Source organism: Chrysochloris asiatica, unplaced genomic scaffold (genome assembly GCF_000296735.1).
Source record: "Chrysochloris asiatica unplaced genomic scaffold, ChrAsi1.0 scaffold00156, whole genome shotgun sequence".
NCBI classification, from domain to species: domain Eukaryota; kingdom Metazoa; phylum Chordata; class Mammalia; order Afrosoricida; family Chrysochloridae; genus Chrysochloris; species Chrysochloris asiatica.
In genome coordinates this window covers 2,434,018-2,454,931 of record NW_006408674.1, presented here as the reverse complement: position 1 = coordinate 2,454,931, position 20,914 = coordinate 2,434,018, and the positions used below count along the sequence as shown (strand labels likewise).

The 20,914-nt window shown below is 39.8% G+C and overlaps 1 protein-coding gene across 1 annotated transcript in view; it reads left to right on the top strand.

The window, feature by feature from the left end:
* Positions 1-20,567, top strand: part of BCL2A1 (BCL2-related protein A1) — a 22,952-nt gene extending 2,385 nt beyond the window's left edge. Inside the window, exon 2 of the mRNA XM_006870902.1 lies at positions 20,460-20,567. Within this exon, the coding sequence (XP_006870964.1) occupies positions 20,460-20,567 (108 nt within the window). The remainder of the gene's footprint in view (positions 1-20,459) is intronic.
* Positions 20,568-20,914: the final 347 nt, after the last annotated feature.

Sequence of the window (20,914 nt, the reverse complement as noted above, 5' to 3'; positions counted from 1 at the left end):
AACTGAGTGAAGGTTTATGGAGCAGATTCAGTTTTACATCCAACAAATTACACATTTGGTTTCCTCTTAATAATTGATCATCTCTCAGTGCTGATCACCCAGCCTGCTTCTACACTGTGTTTCCCCTTTCCATTCCTCCTTCTTTCCCAATCTTTCTGGATTTTGTCCTTAGGTAGATACTGCCCTTTTGATTTCAAATAGTTGACCTTTCTAAGGTGTGCATACCTCGTTAGTGTTGTTGTCCTCTCATATATCTATGTAATGCTTGGCTGAAAATTGAGTCACAGGTGTGACGAAGGGCCATAGTCTTGGGGTTCTAGCAGTCTCAGTCTTAGCAGTAAATCTCGTTTTAGTCATGATTATGAGTTTTTCCCACATTTTCTCTCACTCTATACAGGACCTTCTCATGTGAGCCCTTTCAGAGCAGTTGGCAGTGGTAGTCAGACACCATCTAGTTCTTCTGGTTTCAGGGTCATGGGGACTGATGTTCATGGCTTCCATTAGTCCATTGGCCTAACTGTTTCCAAACATCTTCCATTTTCATCACTTTTCCTTTCTCCAGACAAGTCGAGACCAATAGTTGCACCTTAGATGGCCACTCATGAGCTTTTAAGATCCCAGTCGTGACTCACTGAAGTAGGATGTAAAATATTGTCTTTGTGGATTTGTTGTTGTCCTGAAGTGTCATCCAGTCATTTCTGACTCATAGCTACTTTGAACCACTGACCTTACAGTTAGAAGTCCAGTGCTTATCATACAGTACCACACTAAGACACCGTCTTAGTGTGGTACTGTTATGCCAATTAGCCAGGGATGCAGTACTGAAAATGTTTTAATGTATAAATGAATAGTTGTTGTTGATGTTAGGTGCTGTTGAGCTAACGTTGACTTACAGAGACCCTATGCACAACAGAACAAAATACTGCCCAGTCCAGCACCGTCCTCACAATGCTTCAGCCCACTGCTGTTGCCACGGTACCAGTCCATCTTGTTGGGGGTCTTCCTCTTCTTTGCTAACCCTCCACTTTACCAGGGGTTGGTCACTCCTGAAAACATGTCTGAAGTATGAGAGACAAAGTCTCACCATCCTGGCATCTAAGGAGCACTCTGGCTGCACTTCTTTCACCCCAGATCTGTTTGTTCTTCTGGCATCCATGGTACTTTCAATATTCTTCTCCAATACCATAACTCAAATTCATCAATTCTTCTATGCTCTTCATTATTCACTGTTCAATTTTCACATGCATTTGAGGCAACTGAAAATGACACTACTTGGGTCAGGTGCACCTTAGTCCTCAAACTGACATCTTTGCTCTTGAACACTTCAAAGAGGTCTTGTGCAGCAGATTTGCCTAATGCAATACATTGATTTCTTGACTGCTGCTTGCCTGAGTGTTGATTGTGGATCTAAGCAAAATGAAGTTTTTGACAACTTCAATCACTTCTCCATTTACCATGATGTTATTTAATGGTCCAGTTGTGAGGATTTTTGTTTTCTTTATGTTGAGTTGTTATACATACTGAAAGCTGTATTCTTTTATCTTCGTCAGTGTTTTAAGTCCTCTTCGCTTTCAGCAAATAAGGTTGTATCATTTGCATATTGTAGGTTGTTCATCAGTCTTCCTCCAATCCTGATACCACAATCTTCTTCATATAATCCAGTATGGGGAAAGAATACAAACTTGGTGCACATGTTTCCTAATTTTAAACCATTCAGCATCCCCTTGTTCTGCTCAAACAACTGCTTTTTGGTCTATGTACCACTTACCCATGAGCACAATTAAGTGTTCTGGAATACCTATTCTTTGCATTATTACCTATAGCTTGTCATGATCCATCAATAAATAGTTATTAAGTGCCACCGAGCTGGTTACAGGTCATAGCTACACTTACAGACTTTCCAAGGCCACAAATCTTTGGTGTTTATTCTGCAACTTGCTTTTTTTAAAGTCCAAGCAGATAATATTTTAAAAAATCTTATAACAGATTCTACTGTATGTAAATAACAGAATATTTGACCATTTCGAGCTAGTGGGAATTTAGGTTATTTCCAGTTTGCAATCACAAGGAGTAGTGTGTGGAGACCTGGTGTGTGGCTCTGTGAGTTAATGCGCTGAGCTGTCAAGTCTGCTGGAACCATAGGGTCTGGAGTTCAAGCTCACCAGCTGTTCCTCAGAAACCCTATATGGGGTCACAATGGGTCAGAACTGACTCGACGCCACTTTCCACCACCACGACATTACAGGGAATACTCCTCGAATGACTTTCTACATGCCTTCACACTGTACATGAAGAGTTCTCTAATTTAGGTAGTAGGATATAGAATTGATGGAACATGACGTAGATGCAGTTCTTTGGTTTTCTAGATCTTTGTTCTTCGATTGGTCCCAGGGTGCCACAGTTTGTGCTTGACTACAAACCTAAAGGCTGGCAGTTCGAACCCACCCAGCCATCCCACAGAAGAAAGGTCTGGTGATTTGCTTCTGAAAATATTAGGTGAAGAAAACCCTGTGGAAAAGTTCTGCTCTGTAACACATGGGCTGCCTGCCATGAGTCAGAATCAGCTGGACAACACCAGGTTTTGTTTTTTAGCTCTCCAAAGTGGCTCTACCAAGCACTCCTCTCAGGAGCTTATTACAGTCTGCAGTGCATCTCCGTCCCTAACTAATAGTCTAAGGAGCTGTTGCATCATTCCCCAAGGCACAGCAACTCAACACATAGGACAAAGGTACCAACCCTCTCATAGGGTCCAGATTCGAGAGCCGTGATCCATACATCCCCACTGACTGATTTTTGGAAGTAGGTTGTTAAGATTTTCTTCCTAATCAGGCAGTCTGGAAACTCTGCTGAAACCAGTTCAGCAGTATTGTTATTGTTGTTGTTGTCAGGTGCCATCGAGTCGGAACCGACTCATAGCGACCCCATGCACAGCAGAATGAAACAATGTCCGATCCTGGGCCAACCTCACCACCACTGCTACACTTGAGTCCATCAATGATGCCACCTGGCCAATCCATCTCATTGGGGGTCTTCCTCTTTTTCTCTGACTGTCCACCTTACCCAGCATGACATCCTTCTCCAGTGACTGTTCCCTCCTGACAATATGTCCAAAGTAGGAGAGACGAAGCGTAGCCATCCTGGCCTCCAAGGAGCACTCTGGCTGCACTTCTTCCAAAACAGATCTATTGGTTCTTTTGACAGTCCATGGCACTTTCAGTATTCTCCTCCAACACCACAATTCAAAGGTCCAGCATTATAGGAATACGCAATTACAGTCAGGTGGCAGGACATTGGCCAGGAATTGAATAGGGTTCCCTACTTTATTGTTGTTAAGTTCTATTGAATTGATTCCGACCCATAGCAACCCTCTAAAGGGTTTCTGAGGAGCAGCTGGTGAGCTTGAACCACTGACCTTGCGGTTCAAACCACTTTGCAGTCTAGCGCATTAACCCACAGCACCACAGCAGGACTCCTACACATCAGTACCCTTCCATCCTCACCCCCAACTAATGTTAGGTAGCAGCAATCTGCCAAAGTTTATATCTATGTACATATAGATATAAACTTCTCTTCATATGTGTATGTATATATACATATATATGTTTCACTGGTTTGTCTTCTCTAGAAAACCCGACCTAAGACATGAGGTACAGAGAGTGGGGTTCTAAAGAAACAAAATCATAAGGATGATTTTTCTAAATTGGCTTTCAAGTCTGACTAATTTTAAAGGCATGTTTGACCTCCACTTCATAAGAATCAACCTTGGGCTGATTTGGGGTTTGGTCTTCTTTCCTTCTTGTGGAGTTAGAGGAAGTCAAACAGAGTCCCCACCTGGTTTAAGCAGTTGGCACTGTGAGCAGGATTCATTGCAATGGCTCCAGACCTATGAAATTGTGAGGTTTTGTGAGAGAGAGAAAGAAGGGACATGGGATAAAATATTTCAGCAGAAGGGAGAGTGACAGCTTCTGGAGTTGCCAGGAACCAATGACCTGCTGGTCAAATCCATATAATGGTGGACCTGCGCCTACTGGAATCCACCCTGCCAGAGGCCCAAGGCCATATGCATATGAATGGGGCTAGTCCAAAGGAGAAGAATAGCGTGTTCCAACTTGAGTGTTTGCAAAGGTTTATGTGTTGACTGGAGTCCTGGTGTGGTGCTGTAGGATAAGCACTCAACTGCAAGGTGAGTTTGAATTACAAGGTCAGAAGTATAGTGTAGGAACTGACTTGACAGTGCTTAACAAGAACAAATCTGTCAAAACTTTCCCAAACTGTTGGGTTAAACAAATATATCTTGTCTATATGGTTGTTTACATTCATGTTTTCTGAATGAAATTAAGCATCTTTTCGGGCTTAGCACCTTTTTTAATGTTTCCTGCCCACTTGTAATTCTCCCCCCCCCCCCCTTTTTAATGTAACTGTATTTGTTACAACCTTTTGATGCAGCAGGTGTTCTGGACACAACATGTTCACTCACAAGCTTTGCAGAGTTACTTTTTGAGCTGCCTTTATAGTCGCCTGGAGCAGAAAGCCTCATCTTTCTCCCGCAGAACAGCTGGTAGTTTCGAATTGCTGACCTTAAGGTTTGCAGCCTGATTGGTAACCACTACGCTACCAGAGCTACCCGGGATGGAAGGCTGAAAAACAAGATCCTAGAAGATGAAACTCAGGTCATTTTAACAAAGCTTCTTCTTTTAAAACATCAAGGTCTATTTTGACATCTGTGACTAAACAAGTTTGGGTTACTAAGGAACCGCTTAATAGCTATCAATTTTAGACCACAGAATTAACATTGGATTACATACACCTTACGACAAACATTATCTCCTTCTCTTAAATAAGCCAATGCGGAACAGGAATGACTAGCTCTGTCTCCATTTGTAATTCTTAGTCAGAGAATTGCTTGTTTATATCTTTTGTCAACTTTTCGGTTACTTTACCTTTTACTGATTTGTAGGATTTTTTGAATTGTCTGGCTAGTGACTATTTTTATATGTGTTATAGTTATACAAAAAGTTTTGTCTTTTAAAACTATAGATGTCATAGTCAATATGAACTTTTTCACGTTGGATGGTATCAAAGTTATTTATCTTTTACTTATTGTCTTTTTGCAGTTTGTGCCTTATCTAAGGTTCTCCTGCACAGTAATAAGACTAATAAAACCACTTCCCTTTTCCAATCATCATACTCTTCCCAGAACACAGCCTGTCTTGTGGTTGGGTGGAACGTGAGAAGGCTCGGCCATGTTTTCTTCTGGTTAGCTGTGGAAAGCTTTAAGGAAGGACTAACAGAAGTCTACACCACACTGTACAGGTTTCAGCTGTAGGCAAAAATTCTCTAGGACATTGGATCATAGGTGAGCCTATAGAGAAAGAATAGTTTGCAAGTTCTTTGTGGGCTTGGACTCTCTCCTCAGTATCCACCATGGTATTGGGAACAAATGTTTTTAGGTGCCTGTCAGTCATTTCTAACTCATAGTGACCCCATCTACGCTCAACAGAACACGACACTGGTAGGTCCTGTACCATCCTCACAATTGTTATGTTTGAAACTATCATTGCTCCCCTGTCAGTCATTCTGGTTGGGGATCTTCCTCTTTTTTTTTTTTTTTTTGCTGACCCTCCACTTTTCCAAGCATGATATTCTTCTCCAGGAACGGATCCTTCCTAAGAACGTGTCCAGCGCATGAGAGATGAAGTTGTCATTCTAGCTTCTAAGGAGCATTTTGGCTGTACTTCTTCCAATACAGATTTGTTTGTTATTCTGGCACTCCATGGCACTTTCAATATTCTTCTCCAACACCATAATTGAAATGCATAGATTCTTTGACAGTCTTCCTTATTTACTGTCCAACTTTCACATGCATATGAGGCTATTGAAAATATCATGGCTTGGATTAGGCACACTTTAGTTCTCAAAATGACCTCTTTGCTCTTGAACACTTTTAAGAGGTCTTTGGCAGTAGATTTGCCTAATGAAATCCATTGTTTGATTTCTTGACTGCTGCTTCCATGAGTGTTGACTCTGGATTCAAGAAAAACGAAGTCTTTGACAACTTCAATCTTTTCTCCATTTAATATGATGCTATGTGAGGATTTTTGTTTTCTTTACACTGAGGTGCAATCCATCCTGAAGGCTGTGGTCTTTGATCTTCATCAGTAAGTATTTCAAGACCACTTCACTTTCAGCCAGCAAGGTTGTATCATGTGCATATTGCAGGTTGTTAATGAGTCTTCATCCAATCCTGATGCCATGTTCTTCTTCATATAATCCAGCTTCTTGGACTCTGCTCAGCGTATAGATAGAGTAAGTATGTGAAAGGATACAACCTTCGTCCACATCTTTCCTGATTTTAAACCATTCACTGTCCCCTTGTTCTGCTGTAAAGACTGCCTCTTGGTCTATGTATAGGTTCCTCATAAGCACAATAAAGTATTCTGGAATACCCATTCTTTGCAATGCTATCCATAGTTTGTTATGATCTGCACAGTCCAATGCTTTTGCATAGTCAAAGAACAAATAAAACATATTTCTGATATTTTCTGCTTTCAGCCAAGATCCATCTGACGTCAGCAATGATATCATTAGTTCCACAGCCTCTTCGGAATCCAACCTAAATTTCTGGCAGCTCCCTGTCTATGTTCTGCTGCAACCATTTTTGAATTATCTTCAGCAAAAATTTCTTGCATGTGATATTAAAGATATTGTTCCATGATTTCCATATTCCGTTGGGTCACCTTTCTTTGGAATAAATAGGTAGCGAATAAATGGTACTTAAAAATTCACATTCTTGACAATAAATCTTGTGAGCTCCTGGAACTCTTCATCAATGGAGGATGTGAAATTGTCTCTGAGAACTTCTTGGCATGTATACATCTTCCAGGGCATATGGCATGAGAATGGCAGACTGAAATTATTCTATCTTGATAGAAATATAAATCTACACATGTGCACACACTTTCTTTCTCTCTCTCTCTCACTTCAAAAAAATCCTCATTTAGGTTTTTTCCCTTTTCCCATATGCAAGTTTTAAATGCTTCACTTTACACATGAATATCTTAGGTTCTATACATGACAGAAACACTCTTTAAGATGTCATTGCAAAACAGCCTGAATATTCCTTTTCCAGTTCACATGTGACATAGAGTCTGTTATTTTTTGACTCATCATATATGGCTGTGGCAAATGAATATCTTCTTTTCATAGTCATGTTGAGGAATCTGCTCACATGAATGAAGTTACTCTTGAATGATTCATTGCAGAGGGAAATGGTACAGTCACATGTCTATACTAGGTCAGATGTTCCACAGGAAGAGGGAAAGAGTAGGACAGGCATTTCACAATGTTAACATAGAAGCGCACCACATTACTTACTATCCTTCTGAAAAAACTCAAAACTCACTGATCTTATAGCACACAACTACCAATCCTGCTTATAACCCATGAACCAGTTGCCATGGAGTTGACTCTGCCTCATAATGACCCAATAGAACATTACAGAACTGCACCATAGTGTTTCCAAAGCTTTTAGCTTTATAGGAGCAGACTACCATATCTTTCTCCCCCAGAGAGGGTGGTGGGTTGGAACCACCAACCACTTGGTTGCAGCCGAATGCTTTAACCAATGTGCCTCCAGGGCTCCTTATCCGATCTACAATCCTCTATATTTGTTTGGCATGGGTTCTAAATACATGGTTAAAGTGAACAATGAGAAAATTATTTTGTCTACAACTAGAAACACTACAATTTAATTAAATTTTGAAGGACAGCTAGACTGCTCCCTGGAGGCCAGCATGGCCAGACTTCATCTCATACTTTGGACATATTGTCAGGAGGGACCAGTCCCTGGAGAAGGATATCATGTTTGGTAAGGTAGAGGGTCAGACAAAAAGAGGAAGTTTCCCAGTGAGATGGATTGGCCAAGTGGCAGCATCAATGGACTCAAATGTGGCAACAATTGGGAGGTTGGCCCAGGATTGGGCAATGTTTCGTTCTGTTGTGCATAGGTTTGCTATGAGTCAGTTCTGACTTGATGCCACCTAAAACAACATATTGTATCTATAGGGAAAAACAGTGTAGAGGTGGTGTCTGACCTCCTCTGGCTTCACAAAGAGGTTGTGATTAGGTGCCATTGAGTCAGTTCTGACTCATAGCTACCTTATGTATAACAGAATGGGACAAGTGCACCTTAGTTTTCAAACTGACATCTTTGCTCTTGAACACTTTAGCATCTACAGTGTAGAGATGATAAAGCAAATGGTAGAAATGAGAATGTAAAAGAGCTGAATAGAAAATTTCAAAGGGCAGCTTGAAAAGACAAAGTCAAATATTATAATAAAATGTGCAAAGATCTGGAGTTAGAGAACCAAAAGGGAAGAACATACTCAGCATTTTCCAAGCTGAGAGAACTGAAAAAAAAATTCAAGCCTCAACTTGCAATATTGAAGATTCTACTGGCAAAATATTGAATAACGCAGAAAGCATCAGAAGACTATGGAAGGAATACAGAGAGCCACTGTACCAAAAAGAAATGGTTGGTGTTCAACCATTTCAAAAGGCAGCATTTGATCAAAAGCCAATGATACTGAAGGAAAAAGACCAAGGTGCACTGAAAGCATTGACAAAGAACAAGTCTTCTGGAATTGATGGAATACAAATGGCAATATTTCAACAAACTGATGCAGCATTGGAAGCATTTATTCTCCTAGGCCAAGAAAGTTGGAAGACAGCTACCTGGTCAGCTGATTGGAAGAAATCCCTTTTTGTGCCCATTCCAAAGACAAGTGACCCAACAGAATGTGGAAATCATCAGACAATATCTTTACTATTCTATGCAAGTAAAATTTTGCTAAGGACAATTAAAAAGTGCGGCAGCAGTAGACTGACAGAAAACTGCTGGATTCAGAAGAAGATGTGTGGATATACTTGCTGATGTCAGCTAGATCTTGGCTGAAAGCAGAGAATACCAGAAAGATGTTACCTGTGCTTTATTGACTATACAAAGGCTTTCAATTATGTGGCTCATGACAAGCTATGGACCACAAGGCCCCTCTGCCTCTGCCCTGTTCTGAGAACTAGTGTTATATTTTAGCTGATTCAGATCTTGTGAGAGTCCATCCATTCTCAGCACTTCAGAGTGTCAAAGGGAGAGGAGAAAATAATGGTAAAGGTGGACAAGGAAGACAATTTAAGCTTCCTGATGGCAAGGGTCCTGCATGTGTTGTTTCAGTTTCTTCACTTGCTTAAATCAGCACTTGACATGTGGTGAGTGGTCTGTAACTAATTCTTGAATAAAGGAATGAGCCATCTGTAGAGAGGTGACAGTAACATTGTGTTAGTTGTATATATTGCAAAAAATTCTGAGGCTCTGAATTTCTTTGAATTATTGATACAGCATCTTACTTTATGGACTTCTGGTGTGGCGCTATAGGATTAGCACTGGGCTTTGAACCATAAGGTTGGCAGTTCAAACCCACCAGTTCCTCCTCGAAAACCCTATACAGGGTGGCTATGAGTCAGAATCAACCCAACAGTACTTAACAACAACAACAAATATTACTTCATATGTTAGTTATTTTAGGCTTTCTTGAAACCAAGAAAAAACTGTCTTCGTTCTCTAGAGCTGCTATAAACAGAAATGTCACAAATGGGTGTCATCAAAAAGCAGAAATGTATTATTTCCCAGTTTAGGAGGTTAGAGGTCTGAATTCAGGGTGCTAGCTATAGGTGAAGGCTTTCTCTCTCTGTCTGCTCTGAAGGAAGGTCCTTGTCATCAATCCTTCCCTGGGTCTCAGAGTTTCCCAGCCTGGGGGTCCCAGGTACAAAGGAAGTGCTCTGCTTCCTGCTCATCTTTCTGGGTGGTAGGGGGTCCCTCTTCTTCACTCATTTCTCTCTCTTTTTATTTTTTGTAAGATAAAGGAGATGCAGGCTTCAATCTAGGTCCAGGGAGGTGAACTGAGTAAGAGTGTTGTATCTCACCCTAATCCCCTTACAGCTAAATAACTGATCACATCCTATCACATCATGGGGAATGATTACATCATTACATAAGTGCCAAATACATCATTACATAACTGCCAAGCCACTGAAAATCATGGTCCAGCCAAGATGACACATATTTTAGGGGACACATTTCAATCCATGACTCTGATTTTAATAAATTGCTACTAACCCTAGAAATAATCAGACTTGGACATTCTTGTTTTACTCCTATTTTAATAATATGTCAAATCTTTATTTGTGTATTTATTTTTATATATTAATTTAAAGACACAGATAACATTACTGGGAATGTTTTTAAAGAGAAAAAAATCACTCTACCACTTTAACATATCTCCATACGTACATTATATGTAATTAGAGTTAAGGTATACCTCAAAGATTCTCGTGTAACATTATAGATATTTTCACTATTGCCTCACATTTCTGTGTTAACATTTCTAATGGCTACAGAGTATATCACCAATTTTATGCATCTTAGTTTAACCAATTCCAAATTGTTGGCTATCCATGTTGTTTTTTATTTTCCCCTCTTAGAAACAACGCTTTAATACTTAACATATTGGTGTTGCTAAGTACTGTTGAGTCGGTTCTGTATGGTGTTTCTGAGGAGTGACTGGTGGGTTTGTTTATGGTTAGCAGTCCAGTGCTCACCCTATAGCATCACACCAGGACTCTTGAGAATACATAGTGCTTCCCAAAAAGATTGTGTCCATGTAACAAGGTCATAAGAATCTTATGCTTCCATTGGTACTATTAAAAATTATTAAAAGAGATATAAAATTATAAGGTAAATTTAATTGGTTTCCAAAACAAGATTGTATTAAAATGTGAACCTTTGACTGCTAGTAATGTTGAATTCTCCACCCCCTCCCCACTGCCAAGTAAACACACAGATACACATACTAAATGATTCATACCTCTCTCTGCACTGCCATCCAGTTGATTCTGACTCAGTGGCCCTGGAAGACAGAGTGGGGTTCCTAGGCTGTAAATCTTCACAGAAGCACTCTACCACACCCTTCTACCTTGGAAGCAGGTGGATTTGAACTGTTGAGCTTTCACTCTACAACCAATTGCTTTTACCACTGTACCACCAGGGCTCCTATCTCTAATGTTGTTGTTGTTAGGTACCATCGAGTTGGTACCGACTCATAGTGACCCTGTGCACAACAGAACGAAACACCGCCCGGTCCTGGGAAAGCCTCAAAGTTGTTGCCACACTTGAGCCCATTGATGCTGCCACTATGCCAATCCATCTCGATAGCCTTTGCTTTTTCAACTTAGGGCTTGCTGATTTTCTCTTCTTTCATGGTAAATACAAATATTTTCCTAGTCTTTTTTTTTTTTTTTAAGTTTTTATTGTGAATTATGTGGGTTTACATGGAAGAAGAGCTTCACATTCATCCTATCATATTTCATTTCATTGCAATGATTACAATCCCCTCCATGCATCATCAAATAACCAAAGGATGCACCCCACAGGCCTGCCCCCACCCCCGTCATCACACAGACCCTCTCCCTCCCTGAGTCCCGTGTCCCCAGCCACTCCATCTGTCCACTTCATGATCTCTGTCTCTATGCCTGCTATCACTGCCTCTCTGGGTAGGGTTATGCTCTCCGCTTTTCTCACTTGATGGTTCCTGGGCTGCAAAATCAATCACTCACCAATCAAAAAACATCTACCTCTACATTTCCAACCCTCACAGTCAGTCCTGATGGCAACGATTCACTATTATACCACAAGAGTCTTATCCCCATTACCTTTTGCCAGTCAGGTCCCAACAGATTGGAAATCATTCAGTGGAGGTTCTAGCTACCCCTGCCCAGTCTAGAACTAGACTCCCTCTTGAAAGCTTGTAAGCCAGTCACTTCTTGCCTTTAAAGAACCCCCATTTTGGGTAGCCAATGTCTAAATTGTCCAACCCTGTCAACCCTGTGTACTGAGGGGTTAGGAGTGATCCTCACTGTAAAGATTTGGTCCCTTTTTTGACTACTACATCCATAAGTATAGGTAAAGTTCATCAAATTGTTGTAGGTTACTCTTTTTCCCCCGCCTCTTCTTTCTTCTTCTAGTTGAGTTCTGATCATCCAGCCATTGAAGCAAGGTCAAGTGGGTACTATCTGCAAGTATGGGTGTTCTTGTGCATCTCCCCTCACTTCATATCCGCTGGACACTTCATTCTCCACTCTAGTCCTCTGTGGCCATGTCACTGCCTCTGGGCCCAGGAATCCCCGGGTCTTGCTGTAACTGCTGGCCATCCAGGTCTCCTCCCGGGTTCACAGGAGTCTATTGAATGTGGTCGGACTTAGCTCCCAACTTCATTGCTGTTTTTATACCCCTCTTCCCCTTATGGATGACCAGTGTGGTCACCAGCCAGACCACATGTCTGCTCATGTATTCCCCTTGAGTCTTAGTCTTGGAAGGGAGTGTGCTCTGAGGGGACCCAACCACTTGCCTTGATGGCTCCTGGGAGAACAGCTTACTTGTTCTTGTAGCAATCAATCATACTGTCATTATTGTTTCTTATTTTTCCTGCCAGTCTTTCTTTCAAGAAGTATCTTCTGTTTTTCTAGCTGCTCCAGGCTGGTTTATTCATCCTTTCCAGTGGAAATTTCCCACCTCAGACAATTCTGGATGGGATTCTGGTTTCCACCTATGGTCTTATGCAATGCAAAGGCTCCACAGGAGGTCTCTTTCACTGGGCAATTTCTAGCCCCCTTTAAGGTATTCCAATCAGTTATAGACTGAAGACAGACTTACAAGCTTTCTATTGTGATGTTTCTGGATATTCCTTCCCCCTCCTCCCCAAGTCTCTATTTCACAATGGTAGACAAGGGAAACCAAGATTGAAAAGACAGCCGAGCATCTTAACATTATTTCCCCTCTTTTACCCTTTCAAACCATGCCTCAATCCCTGTAGCCCAAAGCCCTGTTATTCCAAGGTTGTGCATACATCATCATTTACCTCTCTCCCACTTAGCCCATGCAAACCTGCCTAACTGTCCTCCCATCTGCCTTGTTCTTCTATTCCCCTCCCCCTTCTTGTGTATTGCCTGCCCCACCCCACCCCCAGCACCCAAGCTTTCCTGTTTCTATTTCCAACCCTGTGCTCTATCTACCCCTCCCTCCTTCCCCTCCACTCATTCCATACATCCCGGTGATCAGTAATTATATATATAGTTTTTTGGTTTTTGGGCTTTTTTTCCCTTTTGGGTGGGGTCTTTTTCTTAGTCTTTTACAATAATGGTCTTATGCAGTATTTCTCCTTTTGTGACTGACTAATTTCACTCAGCATAATGTCCTCAAGGTTCATCCATGTTATGTGGTGGCTTGCCGCTTCCTTGTTGTTCTTCAAGATAGCATAGTATTCCATTGTGTATATGCACCACTGTTTGTTTATCCATTCTTCAGTTGATGGGCACTTAGGCTGTCTCCATCTTTTTGCTATTGTAAATAGTGCTGCTATGAACACTGGTGTGCATAGATCTACTCGGGTTATGTCTCGTATTTCTTGTGGGTAAATACCAAGTAGAGGAATTGCTGGATCATAAGGTATTTCTATTTTCAACCTTCTGAGGAAGCACCATATTGCTTTCCAGAGTTGTTGGACCATTTTGCAATCCCACCAACAATGTAGGAGGGTCCCAGTCTCTCCACATCCCCTCCAACATTTATTGTCCTCTACTTTTTTTTTATCGTTGCTGTTTTTACTGGTGTGAGATGATATCTCATTGTTGTTTTGATTTGCATCTCTCTGATGGCTAGTCAACGTGAACATTTCTTCTTATGTTTGTTGGCTGCCCGGGTCTCCTCCTTGATGAAGTGTCTGTTCATGTCCTGTGCCCATTTTTTAATTGGGTTGTCTTTTTCTTGTAGAGGTGTTGTAGTTTCCTATATATTTTAGAAATGAGTCCCTTTTCTGCTGTGTTGTTGCAAAAGAGTTTTTCCCATTCTGTGGGTTCCCTTTCTACTCTTGTAGTGAAATCTTTTGATGCACATAAGTTTTAATTTTTAGTATGTTCCAATCATCTATTTTGTCTACGTTTCTTTGTGTAATTTTCAAAATGTTTGGTAGTCTGTGTATTCCCTGAATTAGAACCCTCACATTTGTCCCTATTTTTTCATTGATGACCTTCATAGTTTTGGGATTCATATTTAGGTCTTTAATCCATGCTGAGTTCGTTTTTGTATAGGGCGTGAGGTAAAGTTCTTGTTTCAATTTTTTGCATATTGCTTTCCAGTTCTGCCAGCACCATCTGTTAAAGAGACTATCTTCTCCCCATGCAATATACCTAGGCACTTTGTCGAAAATCGGTTGGCTGTATGTGGATGGGCTAATTTCCGGATTCTAGATTCTGTTGCATTGATCAATGTATCTTTCATTCTACCAGTACCAGGCTGTTTTGACCACTGTAGTCGTGTAGTAAATTTTGAAATCAGGGAGAAGCCTCTAACCTTGTTCTTCTTCTTAAGCAATGATTTGCTTATCCTGGATCTCTTTCCTTTCCATATGAAGTTTGTAATGATCTTTTCCATCTCTTTGAGGAATGTTGTTGGAATCTGGATTGGGATTGCATTATATGTGTAAATTGCTTTGGGCAGTATTGACATTTTCACGATGTTGACTCTTCCTATGCGGGAACATGGTATGTTCTTCCTCTTCTGTAAGTCTCTTTTGGTTTCTTGTAGTAGTGTTTTGTAATTTTCTTTGTATAAATCCTTTATTTCTCTGGTTATGCATATTCCTAAATATTTCGTCTTTTGGATGGCTAGTGTAAATGATATTGCTTGCCTAATGTCCTTTTCAGCACTATAGAGGAATCCAACTGATTTTTGCATGTTTGATCTCATACCCTGCCACTTTGCTGAATCTTCCAATGATATCTAGTAGTTTTTTTTACTGAGTCTTTGGGGTTTTGTATGTATAGGATCATATCATCTGCAAATAGAGTTTTACTTCCTCTTTGCCAATTCAGATGCCTTTAATTTCTCTATCATGCTGTATAACTCTGGCTAAGACTTCCAAAACAGTATTAAATAGGAGTGGTGACAAACGGCATCCTTGTCTGGTTTCCGTTCACAGAGGGAAGGCTTTCAGTTTCTTTCCATTGAGAGTGGTTTTGTATATATGCTCTTGGTTATGTTGAGGAATTTCCCTTCAATTCCTACTTTGTTGAGTGTTTTTATCAGGAATGGATGCTGGATTTTGTCAAATGCCTTTCTGCATCAATAGATATGATCATGTGGTTCTTTTCCTTTTTCTTATTTATATGGTGGATTACGTTGATTGTTTTTCTAATGTTGAACCATCCTTGAATCCCTTTTATGAAACCCACTTTGTCATGATGTATTATTTTTTTGATGTGCTGCTGGATTCTGTTGGCTAGTATTTTTGTTGAGAATTTTTGCGTCTATGATCATGAGGGATATTGGTCTATAATTTTCTTCATTAGTGATGTCCTTCCCGGGTTTTGGTATGAGGGTTATGCTTGCTTCATGAAAAGTATTAGGAAGTTTTCTGTCCTCTTCTACATTCTGGAATAATTTGAGTAGAATTGGTGACAGCTCTTCCCTGAATGTTTGGTAGAACTCACCTGTGAAGCCATCTGGATCTCGACTTCATTTGATTGAGAGCTTTTTGATGACCTGATCAATTTCTTCTTTTGTTATGGGTCTCTTCAAGTTTTCTACTTCACTCTGAGTGAGTTTAGGTAAGTCATGTTTTTCTAAAAATGTATCCATCTCTTCTAAATTTTTTAATTTGTTGGAGTACAACTCTTCATAGTATTCTGTTATTATCCTTTGGCTCTGTGTGACATCACCCATGTGGTTTCTAACGCAAGTTATTTGTGTCCTCTCCCTCTTTTCTGTTGTTCGTTTTGCTAATGGTTTGTCAATTTTATTAATCCTTTCAAAGAACCAGCTTCTTGCCCTATTGATTCTTTCTATAGTTTTTCTGTTTTCCATCCCATTTATTTCTGCTCTGATCTTTATTACTTCTTTTCTTTTGTTGACTGTAGGTTCTCTCTGTTGATCTGTTTCTAATTGTTGTAGATGCTGTGTTAATGTGTTAATTTTGGTTCTTTCCTCTTTTTGGATATGTGCATTTATTGCAATAAATTGTCCTCTCAGCACCGCTTTCGCCGTGTCCCAAAGATTTTGGTACGCTGTGTTTTCATTCTTGCTTGTTTCTAGGGACTTTGTAAATTCACGTTTAATTTCTTCTTTTACCCAGTCACGTTTCAGCAGGGTGTTATTCAGTTTCCATGTATTCAACTTTATTTCCTTGGTCTTCTTATTGTTGATTTCTAGTTTTATAACATTGTGGTCTGAAAAGATGCTTTGTAGTATTTTGATGTTTGTAAATTTATGAAGGCTTGCTTTATAACGTAACACATGGTAAATTCTGGAGAATGTTCCATGTGCACTGGAGAAGAATGTAGATTATGCTGTTGTTGGGTTGAATGCTCAGTACACATCTATGAGGTCAAGTTGGTTGATTGTGTTATTTAGTTCCTCTGTAACTTTGTCGAGTTTTTTTCTGCTGGTTCTCTCTCTTTTCGAAAGTGGCATATTAAAATCTCCCACTATAATTACAGATTTATCTATTTCTTTCTTCAATTCTAGTAAGGTTTGCTTCGTATATCTTGGTGCTTTTTCATTGGGAGCGTAGATATTTATTATGGTTATGTCGTCTTGCTCAATTGACCCTTTGATCATGAGATAGTGTCCTTCTTTATCTTTTATGCTGGTTTTTGTCTTAAAGTTTACTTTATGAGAGATTAGTATTGCCACTCCTGCTTGTTTATTGTTGCAGTTTGCATGGTATATTTTTTTCCATCCCTTAACGTTTAATTTGTTTTTGTCTTTGTGTGTAAGGTGTGTCTCTTGCAGGCAGCTTATTGAAGGATCTTGTTTTCTTATCCATTCTGCCACTCTCTGTCTCTTCACTGGTGCATTCAATCCATTGACATTCAATGTAATTATCTATAGGTATGAATTAATTGCTGCCATTATGTTAATTTTTTGTAGTGCTGTTCATTCCTTTGATCTGCATGCCTCCTTGGGCTGAGTTTGTGTTATTTTGTGCTGTTTCTTGTCAGTTTCTTCTTAGTTTTCATGTTCTGCTTAGAAGTTCATTTTTATAGTAGGTTGTAAAGTATTAACTTTCTTTGGGATAATCTATAGTCTATTAACTTTTCCCTCCATTTAAGACAATCTTTTGTATCCTATAATCTACCTGACCTCCTCACCACCTGATCTCTGTTCCTACATTTCCCCCTTCTTTGACATTGTTATTATTTTGATCTTTGGTTGACCTCCCAGGTCCTTTGAGTTCATTGTTGTAATTTTGTTCTGTTCTGGACTCTGCTATCCGTCGTTTGAGTTTTAGGTGGTGTTGCCACACCTGTCAATCTCTGGCTGTTGTCAGTTCTTATTGGTTTTCAGTCCAAAGAACTACCTTTAGGATGTTTTGAAGTACTGGATTGGCTTTGGCAAAATATCTTCACTTCTGTTTATCCTGGAATGTTTTGATTGCACCATCGTATTTGATTGACACTTTTGCTGGATAGACAATTCTTGGTTGGCAGTTTTTTTTTCTTTTAGGATTTTGCATATGTCTCCCCATTGCCTTCTTTCCTGCATTGTTTCTGCTGAATAGTCAGAGCTTAATCTGATTTGCTTGCCTTTGTAGATAACATTTCTCTTTTCCCTGGCTGCTTTTAGTATTCTCTCCTTGTCTTTGATTTTGGAGAGCTTGATTATTATATGTCTTGGTGATTTTCTTTTGGGGTCTATCCTTCCTGGGGTACCTTCAGCTTCTTAAGTGTTTATCTTTTCATCTTTGAAGATGTTAGGGAAATTTTCTTCCAGAAGATCTTCCACTATCTCCTCTGTGGACTTTTCTGATTCTTCCTGTCCCGGAATGCCAATAATTCTTAAGTTGTTCCTCTTCATGTAATCCAGCATGAATCTTAGACTCTCTTCAGATTTTTTTATCCATCTTTCTGCCCTCTGACTTCCACCGGGGCGGGATGGCCGCAGAGGGAGTCCCGTGTCTTGACCGATTTCTAAATCGTAAGGTTTTCCTTTATACTGTGATTTTTCTACTTGCAGTTGCGGGAAACTGATGCCCTTACCCTTATGCTAGATCCGGAGCTCTGGTACAGTTTTGTGAGAGCTGCGTCTCTGGGTTTTCAGCCCCTCCCCCATGGATCCTGTCCTACCTGACTCTGCTCTCCCGCTGCCAAACCGGAAGTCCTTAGTCTAGTTTTTGAAGTTTTAAAACAGATTTAATTTTTTTTTTTGAATCTTCATACAATAGAATTTGTCTATTTTCTACTTTGTTGGTTTTCTTCTTTAGAAATGGAATGTCTATAAGAAGAAGACATGCTAATGACCCAGTTATAATAGACAATGATCATTGTTAACAGAATAAACATCATCTCAGAGTGCCTGAGTATGCTTGCCTAGCATGGAATTTATAAAAATGAACAATGAATTGGATGCAAACTTAGAACTTATGGGAAACCAGTGTGCACGGGCAAGAGGGAAGAGGAAGAAGAGAGGGAACAAATTCTTCTCTCTGTTAGGGTGGGACATCATGTGTCTCCCAGCCTGGAGAAAGAGCGTGACCTACATTAACACAGAGGCAGCAGCTGACTTGCTTGGGCAAGCTCTCGGATGGACAATGCCCTTGATTGGTGTTAATCTGCTCTGCCGATGATGCTCATGAAGGTGACTCCAAGTCACCCAGGAGCTCTCAGGTCCCTCCCAAACATCTACTTTTTATTGTTAGGCAAGCTTGGTTATCAGCTTCTTGAAGGCATCTTTGTAATCCCTGGAATTGCTAGATGTAGATCCAGTGTTTGCTGGATGCTCACTATTTTCTAATCCTTTTGGTTGTTGTTGTTAAGTTTTGACTTCTAGTGATGCATAAGATTTCTATGGAGCGTCTGGTGGGTTGGGTTTGAACCACCGACCCTGCAGCTAGCAGTCCAATGCTTATCCTATGGTGCCATACCAGGATTCCAGTCCTTTTGGTAGTTGAAAATTTGCAGTTGATGTAATGGTATAGTAAGGACAGTGCTTAGATTCCAGAGTAGGCCCAGACACTAAGAAATTGGATAGCCTTGTTGTTGTTCCGTGCCGCCGAATCAGTTCTGACTCATAAGTAACCTTTATAGAATTTCTTAGGCTGTACATCTATGGAAGCAAAAAGTCTCATCTTTATCCTAGAGAGTGGCTGGTGGACTTGAACTGCAAACCTTGTGATGGATAATGCTACCAGCAGATAGCCTAACCAAATTACTTGGTCTCCCCCCCTCCCCCACTGAGTCTCTGTTTTTTCATTGGTAAAAATATGAGGAGGCATTAGGTTGGGTGATTTCAGAGACACTTCTCAGTCAGGGTACTGGATAATTACAAATGGTAAATTAATTAACACAGCATCCCCTTCACTAAGGTAGCCTATTTTAGAAGAACAAACATGTTTCATTAAAAATAGGATGAAAAAGCAATGAAAAACTTTTTCATGGGCTCCAAGGCCATGATTTAATCTGGATTTATTGTGGTTCTCATAAATTTCAGTACTATGCAGTCTACAAACATGAATTCATATTTCAATGGTAAACAGTAGAGAAGGAAAAAGAAAGAACACAAAGGAAACTGCACTCAGGAGTGGTGTTGTCTAGCCCAGCATCCGCTGGTCACATGTGGTTGTTGCGCAATGCCAGTGTGACTAGTCTGAGTTGAGATATGTTGGAAAAGCAAAATACACAAATTTTTTTGGGGAAGATTTTGTACGATAAAAAGAATGCAAATATCTCATTAATAATCTTTATATTATTGTATATTGAAATGATAATATCTTGGTTATATAAATTAAGTTTATTTAAAAATAATTTTGCCTATTTCTTTTTACTTTTTAAAATGTGGGTACTAAAAAATAAAAAATGCATATGTAGTTTATATTATATTTCTATTGTACAGTACTGTTTTGGAAGAGTCTAGTAGGGAGATACCAAGCCATTGCTACTGAATCAATTCCAAGTCATAGCAACAATATGAGAAAGTAAAAATGCCCCCATAAGATTCCCAAGAGTGTAAATATTTACAGAGGGGTCCTGGTATGGCTCTGTAGGATAAGCACAAAACTGCTAACCACAAGTCTCTTTGAATTGGAAATCAACTCAATGGTACTTAACAACAACCAATAATTACAGAAGCAGATGACTACATCTTTTTCCCACAGAGTAGAACAGCTATTGGTTTTGAACCTGTGGATTAGCAGATGAGTGCTTTAACCACTGCACCACAATCATGAGGCTCAAAAGAAAAAAAATTATTCAAAGTATTGAGAAGATAAACACTTTGCATTATTTAACTGAAAGTTTCTTTGTTTTCTGTTCCAGCAGACTTGGTTTCCACTGATGTTAAATTTCTTCTCTTGCAGGAAAATGGCTTTGTCAAGAAGTTTGAACCTAAATCTGGCTGGCTGACTTTTCTGGAAACTACAGGAAAGATCTTTGAAATATTATTTCTCCTGAAGCAATACTACTGAGCGAAAAGTACCCTTCATATTGTGAAACCTCCCTAATTTCCCTGACTCTAGCAATAACTATTGCCAACACTTACTTCTACTTTTAAACAAACCACTTGGTGATGTAACTTGTCTGTCCAGAGTACCGGGAAATGTATATATAAAGAATAAACATGTGTATAATTTTACTATTTTAATGGTAAACTTTGTGCTTCTCTCTCAGTGTAATTTGTGTCCCACTTATGTTTGACTCTTGCTGGAGGTTTAGTAAAAGGGTAAAGTAAAATACGGGAGATGCATTTAATTAAGAGAATGATGACTAGAATGTTTTCTTAGCCACAGCAGATGCTTTTGTAAAGGCATATCGT